Below are 15,549 nucleotides of genomic sequence, written 5' to 3'. Positions count from 1 at the left end.
CGCATATCCTGAGACGCGTCTTCCCTTCACTCCCAATGTGTGAGGGTGAAGGAGCACCTTTGCACCTTCAATATTTTCGAACAACGCGCTACGTTACGGATCCCGTACTTTGATATTCCAAGGAATGTCTAATTATTTGTATGCTGTTAATTTGTTTCGCTGTTCCAAATGGAAATTGCCTTTTTCACATCCAAAGTCGACACTGTTTGACACTGTTTATTGAATCAGCAATGGACGCTGTGAAATATCGTGCGGGAAACACAAACCTTTTCTGCTTACTAAGGACCAGGAAACAAAATAAGTGAATCTCTTGTACAAGTCACATGGTTAACATGGGGGGGGGGGTATAGGTTTATTGAAAAAAAAAAGGAAGAGGGGAAGGGGGAGGGGGATTAACATGGTAACGTGTTGAGTGATGGGACACAATGCGACATTCGGTGAAATGGCGTTCGATGAAATCGGCGGCCTCATCTTACAAATTGTACTGAAGCGCAAAACAATTTAGTTTAAAAACGGCTCAAATATTTTCATACCATCTTTTCATATATATACATACATATATATATATATATATACATACGAAGCAGATCTTTTCAATCATTTTCGGTTTCAGAGTCTGGGTGTCACAAGATGGCGGACAGCGCGATATACGCCTTCATCTTTCACTGTCGCAACGTCGCAACCGAGCTAGGTTGGCTAGGTTTTTCCGGTTTCTCCCTCTCTCTTCCTGCCTTTTCCTCTTTTACACCGGCAAGGCAAGTTTTTCTGACATGTGGGCACTTTGATTGTGAATGAACCCCTTTTTCCTCGCGCATTTCGTAGCAAGTTTAGAGTCGCTTTGTTGCCCGCTCCGGTCAGTCACACGGAATTTCACAAAGTGCCACGTATTGCACAAACTCGCCTCCAACTGGGGCACTAAACAGAGTCGTTACCGGATACTGCAGCTGGCAAAGAACATGAGCACTCCCGAAATTGAGAAAATATTAGAACCTCTTCGTAGCTCTGTCAAGGAGCAGGTCAGTGTCACACGGCTATTTATTGTTTTTGTCAGTTTAACTAATCTCCTATCATTGATTAGGGGGACCTGGTACGGAAGCTCAAAGACGACGGTGCACCTGAATTAGACGTCAAAAAAGCTGTCAATGAACTCAAAGCACGGAAGAAAATATTGGAAGACAAGGTACATATCGTCCGCATGATTTTGGTGTCTGTGCTCACGCCAGTTCAGAAGCATTAGAAAGCACATTGCAGCGCAGGATAGTCATCCTTGCTCTTTCGAAAAAAAAAATGTAATCGACTGTTTTGCTTGACATATGTTACCGTATAATGACCTTGTAAGATTCAAATGCCCCTTTAACCTCTTGCATGCCATGTAATAGTGGCTGCTCTGAACTGTTTACATGTATTAAGTCATGAGACATATATGTTGACTTTGCAACATAGTTGTAATAAGCTGGATTTAATTCATCTTACCCCATCTGAATTGATGTCGGTGTGATAGCAGTAAAGACTGTCGTCGTCCTCTCAGTACGTGTTGCGAGGTGATTACCCATAAAGGGGCGCAACGAAGAGAATACATTTTTGAAATTTTTAATGACATTTTATTTCCAGGAGTTGCAGTTGGCTCCGCCAGAAGCGCAGTTTGACCGAATGCGCATGGAAGATCTCCTTAAACGGAGGTTCTTCTTCGACCAGTCGTTTGCCATCTACGGTGGTATGTCTGTGCCTGAAACACCGCTGCCTTTCTCTTCTTTTGAAATCCAGAAAAGCTGTACGCACCTCACACTGTGTTCGTAATTTTAGGCGTTGCCGGACAGTTTGACTTTGGCCCCATGGGCTGTGCGATGAAGACCAACCTTTTGAATGCTTGGAGGAATCATTTTGTACTAGAAGAACAGATGTTGGAGGTGGACTGTACCATTCTAACTCCGGAACCGGTACTAAAGTAAGTCAGTGTTTGCCTTGGAACAAGCACCATGATGTAGTGAGGCCGACGTTTGTTTTGAAAGCTAATAAGAGAAAGGAAAGCGGTCAAGTGAAACTCAATTTCGAGTGGAAAAAACCCGATACGACAAAGTCTATACTTTTGAGGTTGCACCTGGGTATGACTTAACCTAACCCAAGACCAACAAAACACTGTCGTATGCTTCTTATTGTGTGCAGCACCACTGCTCGAACCCCACTGCTGGTGCCCTTTCTTCAACTGCCATTATTCGAAGGTTTCATCTTGCATCATTTTTCAGGGCATCGGGTCATGTTGAAAGGTTTGCCGATCTCATGGTAAAAGATGTCAAATCGGGCGAGTGCTTCCGACTTGACCACCTCATTAAAGGTCAGTGCTTTGTCTCTCTCAAAACTGAAACAAACAAACAACAACCCCAACATGAAAAAAAAACCATGACAGAAGAAGACGTAGACGTAGAACCTCTTTATAGTGAAGTTGGTCATACTACTAAAACTTCACTATATCAATATCTTCACTGTATTAGTAGTTTCGTTGGGGCTTCAACACACTGTGACTAGTTTGCATATCTCCACTATATGCAGGTTAAAAAAATATATAAATAAATATAAAAATATAAATATATAAATATTTATAAATAAATGTAAATATATAGAGGTTCTACTGTGTAGGGATGTTTAGAGAGGTACAGATTGTTTGCGTAGTCTGGTGGGTGCGATTATCACTGGTGATGTCTTACCGTCAGTCTGGTACATACTGGCAATTGATTTAGTTAAAATGGGCCTGTTTTTCCTTCTCAAATTATTAATTATTAATTAACTTCTCGAGTTAATTTATACGACAATAATCGCTGAGAAAGTTGCGACGCAGTGCAGACGTCTGTGAGAAACGATCTGAGGCTTGCTCGTTTCTGTTCGATTGGGTTCCAGTGTGCTTTGCACGAGGGCAGCACCTGTCGCTGACCTCGCTTGTATACTCCCGTACGTTCACTCCTTGCGCTTCTTGACAAATTGAAGACTGGTACTGTTATGTGTGTGTGAAGTGCATGCCTGTATCTTCTACGTTGTTGCAGCTCATCTTGAAAAGTTGGCAACGGACAAAAAGTCGACACCGGAACAAAAGGCGGAGTATGAAGATATTGTTGTGAAGGTAAGTGTTCGAACTAAACCCTAAACAAACTCTTGAGCTTACCGTGAATTACGGAGCCTAGATGGATTACTTTGGTATGGAACCCTGTGAATTTCGACATAAGACCCACATTTGTGTATAATGTAAGAGCAGCGTCCTATTAGTACATGAAATGTGGCACGAAAGTCTGCCCAAGGGTTGCACTTGAATTTGACAAGATCCCTCTCCACGCTGATTGTCGAAGTTCACAACCAATTTTGCTGGCCCGTTAACCTACCTTTCTTTCTATGAAAAATAACAAAGACGGTTAAGAGCATCAGCTGTTTACTATATACATTAAAAACAAGACTTTCGTGCAGTAGGCTGCACTTCTTCAGGTTTGAGGACCTGTTACAAGTGGTGAAGCATATATCAAAAAACCAAGTCACATGGTACAAGAGAAAAGGGTAAGGGTGAAGAGAACTACAAACACGATACAAATATCAACAAAAATGAAAATGAAAAACAAAACGCAATCAGTAGGAGGTGGCTCGACAAGGTCAGACAGACATACATACAGACGAGTCGGAGTTGTACGTGGAGGAAACCAGTGAACAGCACATGAATAGGTACAGCAGCCAGTTGGCACAAAAGGCTTTAGAATGCGTACGGGGAATTAGGGCTCAAGGGCGAAGGATTGAGGACACACAGCACCTTGATGGCTAAGAGCTTCCAGACTCTGGGAAAGTAACGCGGAGTTGGTGTCTTACTGATTGTGTATCATCGTGTATGATGTGAAAAATGGCAGACAAGTTATAATACAATAAATAGACTCATAGTGTAAAGGACTGTAATGGACCGCCGTACACGTTGATGCCGTGCGGCTGTAACGTTGCAAATTTCGAAATGAAAAAGGATTCTCGATTTTTGCGTTTGATGTCATTAGCGTACCCGGATTCTAAAATGGTGATAAGTATATGCGTATGCAGATCATGTCCCGGAAGATTAAAATGTAGCGATACAGGTGACTGGCGTTTATTAACAATATCTGATTTATGGCCATAAAATCTTTCACGGATGGTGTTACGTGTTTCGCCTATGTATTGTTTATTGCACAATTTGCATGTAATGAGATAGCAAACATTGAATGAGTTACAGTGAAGGGACTGCCGAATAGAGAAAACGAAACCATTAACAGTGCTACAGGTGGAGGTACATGTTGCAATAAATAAGCAAGTTTGGCAGCGGTTGCTGTTGCAAGGAGCGCAACCGGGACTCTGTTGATTATTGCGAGAGGAAGTGAGTAAGTCGCGTATGTTACGTGATCTCCGAAATGTAATAGTCGGAGCATTAGGGAAAATGTCTTTGAGATATTCATCGGCGTGGAGTATGTTTAAATGGCGTTTGAACACAGATCCTACATTACGGAGTGTGCGGTTGTAAGGTGTAATGAAAGTACATTTATTATGACTTGATGCCTTATTGGATTCACGAGAAAGCAACCTTTCCCTGTCTAGGGAGGTGGCTCTGGCTAGGGCATTGTCGAGATCACGTAACATACGCGACTTACTCACTTCCTCTCGCAATAATCAACAGAGTCCCGGTTGCGCTCCTTGCAACAGCAACCGCTGCCAAACTTGCTTATTTATTGCAACATGTACCTCCACCTGTAGCACTGTTAATGGTTTCGTTTTCTCTATTCGGCAGTCCCTTCACTGTAACTCATTCAATGTTTGCTATCTCATTACATGCAAATTGTGCAATAAACAATACATAGGCGAAACACGTAACACCATCCGTGAAAGATTTTATGGCCATAAATCAGATATTGTTAATAAACGCCAGTCACCTGTATCGCTACATTTTAATCTTCCGGGACATGATCTGCATACGCATATACTTATCACCATTTTAGAATCCGGGTACGCTAATGACATCAAACGCAAAAATCGAGAATCCTTTTTCATTTCGAAATTTGCAACGTTACAGCCGCACGGCATCAACGTGTACGGCGGTCCATTACAGTCCTTTACACTATGAGTCTATTTATTGTATTATAACTTGTCTGCCATTTTTCACATCATACACGATGATACACAATCAGTAAGACACCAACTCCGCGTTACTTTCCCAGAGTCTGGAAGCTCTTAGCCATCAAGGTGCTGTGTGTCCTCAATCCTTCGCCCTTGAGCCCTAATTCCCCGTACGCATTCTAAAGCCTTTTGTGCCAACTGGCTGCTGTACCTATTCATGTGCTGTTCACTGGTTTCCTCCACGTACAACTCCGACTCGTCTGTATGTATGTCTGTCTGACCTTGTCGAGCCACCTCCTACTGATTGCGTTTTGTTTTTCATTTTCATTTTTGTTGATATTTGTATCGTGTTTGTAGTTCTCTTCACCCTTACCCTTTTCTCTTGTACCATGTGACTTGGTTTTTTGATATATGCTTCACCACTTGTAACAGGTCCTCAAACCTGAAGAAGTGCAGCCTACTGCACGAAAGTCTTGTTTTTAATGTATATAGTAAACAGCTGATGCTCTTAACCGTCTTTGTTATTTTTGATTCTGCATCGCCGGAAACTTGCACATTGTTTTTCTTCACGTTCTACGATTTCTTTCTATGGTTAAAATGTAAGAGACACATTCAATGTTTTGCACACTTGGAGTTCATAATAGCATCCACGAGAAATGCTGCAGCCACACGAGCACTATCGGTGTACTTGTTGAACTTACAATCAGTAAACAGTTTTCTAAACTTGGCAGAATGCGAGCTCGACATCGTGATACTAGTGCTGTATGGGGGTTGGTGCCACACATACATGGTTAACTACATCTTCTGGGAGGCTGAAGCCCCCTAAACCCCCTTGCTACACCCCTGGTGCTCGACCGCATTTCTCTGTGTAGGGGCAGAACCCCTACCTTTCGTAAGAGTTTGAAAAGGAGAGTTTTGTAATGTTCGATGTGACTAGGCAGTTGTTGAGCAATATCACTTGAGTAGCCGGTTACAGTTCCTGTCGTGCACACAAGTGTAATAGGGGGACCCGCGTTTTCGGGTTTTATGTCGTTTGAAAACAGGGTGTACAAATTGGGTTTTATTTCAGCAGCCATAAAACGGGGTAAAATCGGGTTATATTGGGTGGAAAAGTAAATTTCCGGGACAAAAAAAAAAGAAAAGCGCTCCTCGCATTCTAGATTGATATAAGTTGTGGAATAGCTGTGCTGAATTTCAAATGCTTAGTGTTCTTCAGTGCCTATAAGTGGTGGCTGAATTGGACTTTGCGAAGTTCGCTTTTGGTTTTTTTAGGGTTTTGCCGTAAGTGATTATGGCACCATATTTGCTCGTATAATTTGCACACTTTTTTAACCAAAAAATTATGCAAAGGTTGGGGGTGCGCAACTCACGTGAGGCATTAACAGGACGACTCGAAAAACATGTGCGAAATCTGTTGAAAGATGTTAAGTTTCTGTTAAAAGATGGGCCTTCAGGTGAATAATACATACCTTTAATACTTGATGACTTTATGACCCATCATCGCTGCTTGATTCAGAAATAATGTCACAGTCTTCAATGACATCCGTTTCATTGTCGTCCCATAGGATGTCGTGTTCTGCACCATCGAGGTCGCGCGGTATAACGCGATGACGTCTCGCAAGAAAGTAGGAGTGTGCAAATTATGCAACTTTTTATTTTCACAACATTTTAGTGAAAAAGTGGGGGTGCACAAATTATGTGAGTAAATACGGTACAGATCGGATACGGTGATACGGTCAGACGGTAGATACGGTGTTTTAGGGTAAAACTCATTTTTCCCCTGAAACACGTGGCCCTAAGTGTAATTGTTCTTTATTTATTTTAGCTCGATGGCATGAACAAAGAAGAAATGACTGCCGTCTTGAGGCGATTTAACATGAAATCCCCAATCACTGGAAATGACCTCACAGATGCTATTGAATTCAACCTCATGTTCTCCACATCCATCGGACCTTCCGGCCTTGTCAAGGGGTATGCTTCCACCTCTCTGTGCTGTTGAAAATGACACAATGCATGTGATTAGTGAGTGCGATAGAGAATAGAAAAGTATTGATTAGAGTGTTCTACAAAACCACCACCGGGAGCCTGGCCACCAACCACATGTACTGGCATAGCTACTTCTCGTTGTGGCGAGAAAATGTCCACGAACGCCAAAGTTCTAATTTAGTTTGTACCAGCAACGCTGTAGTCTCAAGCCTTGCGGAGTTTCAGTATAGTGCTGCTAGGGTCAATTTTGCCTGCAGTGAACACAGACATTTTATCTCCCATCCATCACCACGTAGATGCGGTAGGCTGGTATCTTTCGTGTTTGCAACATTGCAATGATGACATCAGTACCGGCCCTCCCACAGCTCATGACTGGCACATTAAAACATTATAATGTTTCTTTGGAATAGCTTCCTTCGCCCTGAAACAGCGCAGGGAATTTTCGTGAACTTCAAGCGTCTTCTCGAGTTTAACCAGGGCAAACTACCGTTTGCTGCTGCGCAGATTGGAAATGCTTTCCGAAATGAGATTTCTCCAAGGTCGGGCCTCATCAGGGTTAGGTGAGTTATATTGTGTACTGAAGTTTCCTGATGTGCAGTGACGTGTCTAGGGAGAGCGGTAGGTAGGTATGGTTCTTGTCTAACGTGTGACGTCACTGTCCTTCAGAGAGTTCACGATGGCGGAGATCGAGCACTTTGTAGACCCATTGCAGAAGGACCACCCAAAGTTTGCAGACGTACAAAACGACGTTCTCACCCTTTATTCTGCCTGCAACCAGATGGATGGCAAGCCTGCAGAGAACATCAAGATTGGTGAAGCAGTGGCAAAGGTCTGCTTCCATTTCTCTGCTTGCACCGACATGAAAAATCCCAGTACCGTAATTTCATGCGTATTAGCCGCGGCTTATGCACGATTTTTTTTTGCTAACGGGCGCTCTGCGGCTCATCCACTGGTGCGGCTTATCTGATCGCTATTTTTCCTCTGTATTTTCCCCATACACCTGTTATAACGAAAGAACAGACAGTGTCTCTGGGACAGTGCCGCCCTCCCGATGTACGGACAGTATACGTAACAGGGGCGCGTCCACATTCGAATAGATTGACCTTCGTGGTCTCTTCTGGAAGACCACTGGCCCAGTGATCCACGAAAAACACGCAACAAGGGCACAGTTCGATATGGGTAGAACACTAGAACTGAACTCTTTCGTGTACACTGTGCTGACGCCAGAGTATGGACCACAGGGTTTACGGCCTTTTCTTCTGGCCTCCTTTGTCGCACAAATCAGTCGCGTCGTATTGCCCGCGGCTTATCTGCGAGTGCGGCTTATCTGCCAGAAAAATTTCAAAATGCCCCTAAAAACGGGTCCTGCGGCTTATCTGCCAGAAAAATTTCGAAACGCTCCTAAAAACGGGTCCCCCGCGACTTATCTGCGGTGCGGCTTATACGCGCGAAATTACAGTAATCCCTGTGATACACGACAATATAATGCGCTAATTGATGAATGTTCCCCTTGCAGGGCTTGGTAGCAAATGAAACCCTGGGATACTTTCTGGCCCGCATCCAGAGGTTCATGGTCAAAGTCGGTGTTGACAGGAACAGACTGCGCTTCCGCCAACACATGGGCAACGAGATGGCCCACTACGCCCGGGATTGCTGGGACGCTGAATGCAAGACATCCTACGTGAGATCATTGAGGAACAATGCGCTCGTGTGAGGATATTGAAACCTGACATTTTTTTCCCCCTCCCCACACTTGACCAGGGCTGGGTGGAATGCGTTGGCTGTGCGGACCGCTCGTGCTTCGACCTCACGCAACACACAAAAGCAACCGGGGTGAAGTTGGTGGCCGAGAAACCTCTACCAGAACCAATATCCTTACAGTAGCCATTACATGTTGTAAAGTTATATTCTACAGCAGGAATTCTGAGACTTCGTTCCACGCTACAAACGCTGCGAGAAAGGTCAGAGAGCCAGGACCCAGAGGTCAGAGGATGCATAAAGTAGGCAGGTACAATCTGGGTTGAACATTTTTTTGCACAGAAATGTGAAGTTACTTTTGGACGGAGTGAAGGCAACAGAATGGGAGGCTAGGCCTGTGAGAGGCACCTTTTATGGGCTTGGTCCTTGGTTGGAAGTTAAGTTTCAGCAGTTGTCACAAGAGAACTCAAACTCATAAGCTGCACCCCTGCTTACTCTGCTATCTTGTGGTACCGAAAACCGAAATGGAAACGGAAAGAACTGTGGTAACGGGAATTGAAACCGAAGCAACTATGGACCAGTAAAGGAGGCAGTAACGGAGACGAAAAAGGTTCCGTTACTTTCCCCGGTCTCCGACATCACTTTGATGTCGCACTGCAGTTTTGAACTCTTATCGACACCTTAACCAAACATTGTCCTCAGCACGTCATAATTGATGTTACTGAAGCGGTTCCACAGAAAGCTGGGATTGGAAAGCAGTTTAAAAAGGAAGCTAAAGTAGTTGTTGATGCCCTGGAAGCTCTCAAACCAGAGGACGTAGAAGACCTTGAAAAGAAGCTCACTGAAACAGGGTATGTGTTTTTATGCTGAAAATTCATCTCTGTTGTTCCTTGTTTTTTATTGTTTCTCTCTAGTTTGTGCTTTCATTTGAGCATTTAAGAACTTTATAACTTGATTTTAAACGAACCAGTATTTGAGAGGGAAGTACATGAAAAAAGTACTTTAAGTGGAGTACAAAGTACATGGCTTGAGATATGCTTAAAGTAATGTACAAGTACTCAGCAATAGTGCTCAGAAATCGTCAGTAGTGGTAATTGAGTACCCAAGTATTCCCCATCACTGCTTGTGAGTAGTGCCTGAGGTTTTAGGGTTTCACCCTTTTGTTCTCTGAATTTGCACCCTGAATTGAAGGTTGTCTCTTTAGGGTAAAACCCGATTGTCACCTGGCAAGTTGCACTCACTGAAGCATGTTTGGCAGCAAACACAATCACATCACTGTTTGTACTAAACTGCATGTTTTCCCGGCAATTTTAATCCAAGTGCCAGCTAAATTAATCCATGCCCCATAAAGTTTGCATGGCATGTGGATTAATTTAGCTGGTACTTGGATTAAAATTGCCGGGAAAACCTGTAGTGCAGTTCGTTTGAGCAATAGAGCCAGATTTCTCTCTGAATTAAGCATACTGGAAGTTTTTCCCCCTTGAATTTGCATGAATTTAGAGCACATGTCGATTTCCCGATTTTTACCCCCTGAATTGAGAAAAAGTATTTCCCGAAAACATCAGGCTCTACTTATGAGCAAGGAAGCAGGCTCAATCTACTGAAGGCTAAGTTCTAAATTTGGAATGATGGGCAACTTGCTTGGAGTCCATAGTTGAATAAAAAGAGCACCTCAAACAAAACCCTTTTTGTGTTGTGCGCTCTTTTTATTCAACAACAGGAAAAGTAAATTGCTGAAGCTGTGAGGGTACGTATGGCTCCTCAACTGTTCTGTCCGTGGACACCGCACGTTGTCCACCTGGCCGCGCCGCACATTGCCTATGTATAAAAACAAGGAATACAGATCTTCTGGGAATTGACATAAAAGTGATGCACAGTTGACTTCTTTAGGGAAGCAGAGGTCCTGGTCGGCGATAAGGCAGTGAAGATTTCTAAGGACATGGTTGCAATTAAACGCTACAAGAAAACATTACATGGTGAGTGGCTGTACGATAAATTATCTGAAAGCTGTCTCTTATGTCTCAGTCATAACTTCCTTCCTAAGATGCCGTGCTGTGTTGTCCCCGTTTGTGTTTTTAGCGTTTTTAACCGTACGGACGCCGTGTACCAACAGGCCCGCGTGGATTTTTTTTAGTGATTCGCTAGCCCTTGCCCCACATTCGCAGCCACGCAATGGTGGAAATATAAGACCCTGATTCCTTCCAGACTATCCATTTACAGAGACACATCGAAACAGCTCCGGGCAGAAAATAGTCTCCTACGCTCTTACGTTAGTTTATTCAGCCGTGACTCTATAAACGTTGTTTGCGATAAGCACAACCCAGTTCGCGAAAGCATAGAATTGCTGCCTATTTTTCTTGGCTGTGTAGTCAAGAGGAAGTGTCTTGATCCCCTTAAAACGGCGAAGCTTGCTTTCTTTGCAGACGACGAGTAAGCACACATTCATATGTTCGGATTACCAGGTGTTATCCACCAGTGAAGTACACACGGCTCTGCTTGTACCCGAGCATCAGTTTGAATTCGAGTTATACAGAAGTTCGAAATACATAACTCGATTGCACTGTATAAGCATAAACTGGGGTTGGAACACCAGGGCCAGCTTCCATGAATGTTGTGGAAATGCCAATGGAACTCAGTAGCCTTACCAGCTGAGCACATCACTGAGGAATTTTCTCCTCAGTGTTGGTGCAAGCGGACTGTGGTCTGATTCATGCTCTGCTGTCACGTCCAGGTGTACGTCGCCTGTCTTTTCACCCACGACTTGGACGTTTTATTATTTGTAGAATTTTTTCTGTGTTCACTAAATGCTATCACTTCTTTGCCCCCCCCAGTTGAGGAGGTTGTACCAGGCGTCATAGAACCATCTTTTGGCGTAGGCCGTATCATGTACGCTGTCTTCGAACACTGCTTCCGCATGCGTGATGGCGACGAGCAGAGAACGGTGCGTGATGTATAGTAATGCTGTCCAAACTATAGTGTGCATTCAGCTTGGTAGCTGCAGATATGAGAAATCAATGATGAACTTGTTTCTCTCCTTCAATTTTTCCAGTATTTTGCACTGCCTCCAGTAGTGGCGCCACTGAAGTGTTCGGTCCTGCCGTTAAGCAATAATGCCAACTTCACAAAGTTCGTGCGAGAAATCTGTAAGTGCTGCCCTTACGAACTCATGAGGTAACATGTTGCCGAAGTCTATGAATGTTCGGGGGTGGGGTGGGGGTTTCGGGTCAAGATTGACAAGCAGAAAGCAGAGGACCTGAAAACACATGGGTCGACACATACATAGACCCTGAAGTTTTCGGGTTTTGTATTTTTCTAACTTCGGAGGGTAGAAATCGGGTCAATAAATTGATGTCGAAAATTCATGCAAATTCGGGCAGAAAAATTACCATCAGACTAAGTTCGGGGAGAAATCGGGCATTATTGTAGAATAAACGTTCACTGTATCGTTTATCCAGAGTGCCAGAAGTAAGGGGCAGTCGCATATTTTGTGAGAAACTAGTATGTCGATGCCTTGAGGTGCCTAGCCTAGGTGCAGTTTTGCAGGTAGAAATCGGGTTTAACCCTAGAAAGGTGAACCTCAATTCGGGGTGCAAATTCGGGGGTAAATCGGGTTTAACCCTAAAACATCAGGGTCTACACATACACAAGCTTCACTTTCCTTCCTTCCTTCAAAATCTAGGTTATGGTGCCTATGTTGCTGTTGCGATAAGCCTTTGAACTCTCCTCAAAGTGACTATAAAGCCCTCTCTTAAGATGATTTCATCGTTTTCATTGTTTTATCAAATTCTTCTCTTTTTTTTTTCTTTTTTCCAAATTGTGAGATTCTCACATGTATTGCATCTAAATAGCAATTTCTTCAGGAGACATCTCCAACTGTTTGGTCCCAGCAAGACAAGTACACACGCTCAGCTTTTGGTCAGTTATCACAGTAAACATTGCATGTTGGTGCTGTTGTGACAACATTATTCAGTGGTACTAGCACAGAAAACTCAATGTGTCACGGAACTTGTTCACATTTCTGTCAGTGTTTTGATGCATTTTTTGTGTTCTTGCTTCCTTCCTGATGAGCAGCACAGGCGTTGACACTACACGACGTGTCTCATAAAGTGGACGACAGCAGCGGGTCAATTGGACGTCGTTATGCACGTACGGACGAGATAGCCATCCCGTTCGGCATCACCGTAGACTTTGACTCCCTGAAGGAGCCTTACTCTGCAACTCTACGTGAACGCGACTCCATGGAGCAAGTCCGATGCCCGGTGAGGACATTTTCTGTTTCATAAAATGACTCAGTTGCGCATGACACATGCATATGAGGATCAAGCAAGAAAATGAAGAAAATCCTGTATTGCAAGTTTTGCATTTTAGTGCCCCTATATAAGGAGCAAAATTTCAATTGAACATTATACATCGGCATCCTGTGTGTTCAAAATGACATAGATGTTTGTTTGTTTGTGTGAATGGTGAAGTTTTTGATAATTTTTTTTTTCTAAATTTGGGGGGTAAAAATTGGGTAAATAAACATGTGCACTAAATTCACGCGAATTCGGGTGAAAAAAACTTCCTGTATGATAAATTTTGGGAGAAATCGAGATCAGTTACTCAAACTAGCTGCAGTGGTTTGGTACAAACGGTAATCTATAACTAGGGCCCGACTTTTTAGGGTTAAACCCGTATCCGCCCGATATTTACCCCCCGAATGAAATCTGTAAAATTGGGGTTTAACCCGAATCTACCCGAAAACATCCGGGTCGCGTGGCACACTCATAAGCGTGCATTAAAATAAAGTTTGATAACATTGCTAAACATTAGTTCCATGTTAAGACAAATTTTTATTAAACAAAAAAAAAAAATCACCCGAATACACCCGAATTCCTGACGACAGAATATGCCGTAACGGGATTTAACCCGAATACACCCGAATTTTCAAATGAAAAATATCACCCGATATTTACCCCCCGAATTTGGCCAAAAATAAAACCCGAAAAAGTCAGGCCCTATCTATAACTGCATTTGCTGTCAAACAAGTAAGATAGTGCATTCCTCGGTGAGGGGAATTTGCTGGGTGAAAATCTGGTTTCACCCTAAAGAGTCAACCTTCAATTCGGGGTGAAGAATTGGGTAAATTGGGTAAGAATTGGGGCCTAAACCATCAGGCTCTGTTCGTTGTCAACGCCTGCACCTGTTGACTTACCACAACCTCCACCGCAGATGGCGGACCTTGCACCGCTCATCCAGGACCTAGTCCGTGGGAAGGTGTCCTGGCAGGATGTGAAATCAATTTACCCAATCTTCGAACAGCAAGAAGCAACCCGCGTAGCGCAGTGACGCAGCATCACGTATTTTGAAGAGGTTCTTAAGCATATTTTTATTTACGCTCTATGAGCAGCATGTGCTTGTGGTTGTTATTAAAGTCATGCACATTACGCACATATATGAGACTCCTGTGTCCTGCTATTGTTTTGTCCTCACATTTTGCTCACCAGTATCAAGGTTAGCATTACAACATGCATAAGTTCTCACAATGCTGGCTTTTTAGAGCTGGCTTTTAGTTAATGAGCAACAACAACACAAATTATATGTAGCACAACAAACTGAGTGAACTACTTGGTCGGTCGTGCTTTAGTTTTCTCAGAAGGTACTGTTTGTTTATCGTTTATAACTGACACATGGCAAAACCAGCACCGGCTGGTTGTTTTGGCCTTATTTGTGTGTCACCCGCAGAGTGCCAATATAAAGGGAACGGGACACCTCCAGTGCATCGTTCATGATTTATGAATGAATGAAACAGCAATTTAGACCTTCTCTTTCCCTCTTCTTCTCAAGAAGGCCGACTGTGCGGAACGTGCTGCCATTAAACTAATCAAATGATTTGTCGAATCACCATTGGAGATAGTGTTTGGGGAGACCAATCCGAGGCCTCTCCGAACTGTCGTGCTTATTGAGAAGGTGAGGGAAAGAGGAAGCGTAAATTGAGGTTTCCCTTGGTCGTAGATAATGATGTAACCGATGATTTCCTTTCCGTTGGTGCCAGGGTCCCAGTAAACCAGAAATATCCCAAGGACGTCCCAGAAAAGTCGCACATTTTACATATGTCCGAGACTTCTAGCAGACGTTTTCTGCACGTCCACAGTGTGACGTTGAAATATCCTAGACAACACGAAACTTTATTCAGTGGTCCGAAAAAGACCCCAACGTCCCACGTCCCGGAAACAACGTCCCTAACATAACCCAACAACAATGTTCAAGGGGCATATCTCATGCCCCTTGAACAGTGGCTCTAAATGTTGCTTTTTGTTAATCACGTAATGAAGTCCCAGAAATGTCCGTAGGCCTGCGAAGTAGGGGTCTCCTCCCACTCCCCCAATTGTGTTGAAAGAAAGAGTGAAAGAGCAAGTAACATGAGGTGTTTGCGCGACAGTGGATCCGTGACTGCATTTGATGAGTTTCTGCCACACTTTTGAGTAGAGTATGCAATATTTGGAAGAATACGAAGCACCACTGCAGTTGAGGTTAATCTTTGTCGTGATGTTTACGTTTACGGTAGTAATTCAAGGTGTTTCTGTTCGTGATGTGGATGACAAATACAGAAATGTAGCTTCCTGAAACTGCTCTCTGAAAATGGCTGGAAGGCAAATTTCCGTTGACACCATGTCCTCCATGTTGCCTGTGCGTATGACAGCTTAGCTTGTGGGGCACAGACGAGAGCACTGGATGGCAAATAAGGTATGTAGCTTATTCTGATACTTCAAATTACCTAAA

The 15,549-nt window shown here is 43.5% G+C and overlaps 1 protein-coding gene across 1 annotated transcript; it reads left to right on the top strand.

Annotated features, from left to right (window-relative positions):
- Window positions 1–723: 723 nt before the first annotated feature.
- On the top strand, window positions 724–14,221 carry LOC135366628 (glycine--tRNA ligase-like). Its single transcript, XM_064599417.1, has 17 exons — window positions 724–1,016; window positions 1,079–1,180; window positions 1,612–1,714; window positions 1,804–1,945; window positions 2,244–2,332; window positions 3,036–3,112; window positions 6,929–7,074; window positions 7,500–7,649; window positions 7,756–7,918; window positions 8,606–8,770; window positions 8,851–8,958; window positions 9,493–9,638; window positions 10,678–10,763; window positions 11,619–11,728; window positions 11,837–11,930; window positions 12,859–13,046; window positions 13,999–14,221. The coding sequence occupies exons 1-17, from the start codon at window positions 792–794 to the stop codon at window positions 14,113–14,115; spliced, it is 2,211 nt and encodes a 736-aa protein (XP_064455487.1). The 5' UTR covers window positions 724–791; the 3' UTR covers window positions 14,116–14,221.
- Window positions 14,222–15,549: the final 1,328 nt, after the last annotated feature.

This window comes from Ornithodoros turicata, chromosome 8 (genome assembly GCF_037126465.1).
Source record: "Ornithodoros turicata isolate Travis chromosome 8, ASM3712646v1, whole genome shotgun sequence".
Taxonomy (NCBI): domain Eukaryota; kingdom Metazoa; phylum Arthropoda; class Arachnida; order Ixodida; family Argasidae; genus Ornithodoros; species Ornithodoros turicata.
The sequence above is the reverse complement of the archived record's forward strand: the minus strand, read 5'-3'. Positions and strand labels throughout refer to the sequence as shown.

What these genes read in the sequence shown, in the direction of transcription:
- LOC135366628 (XM_064599417.1), top strand. Translation starts at nt 792, where the DNA reads ATGAACCCCTTTTTCCTCGCGCATTTCGTAGCAAGTTTAGAGTCGCTT. An exon ending in ACTTGACCACCTCATTAAAG is followed by an intron (nt 2,333 to 3,035) that starts GTCAGTGCTTTG and finishes ACGTTGTTGCAG; the next exon opens with CTCATCTTGAAAAGTTGGCA. An exon ending in AAAGTTCGTGCGAGAAATCT is followed by an intron (nt 11,931 to 12,858) that starts GTAAGTGCTGCC and finishes CCTGATGAGCAG; the next exon opens with CACAGGCGTTGACACTACAC.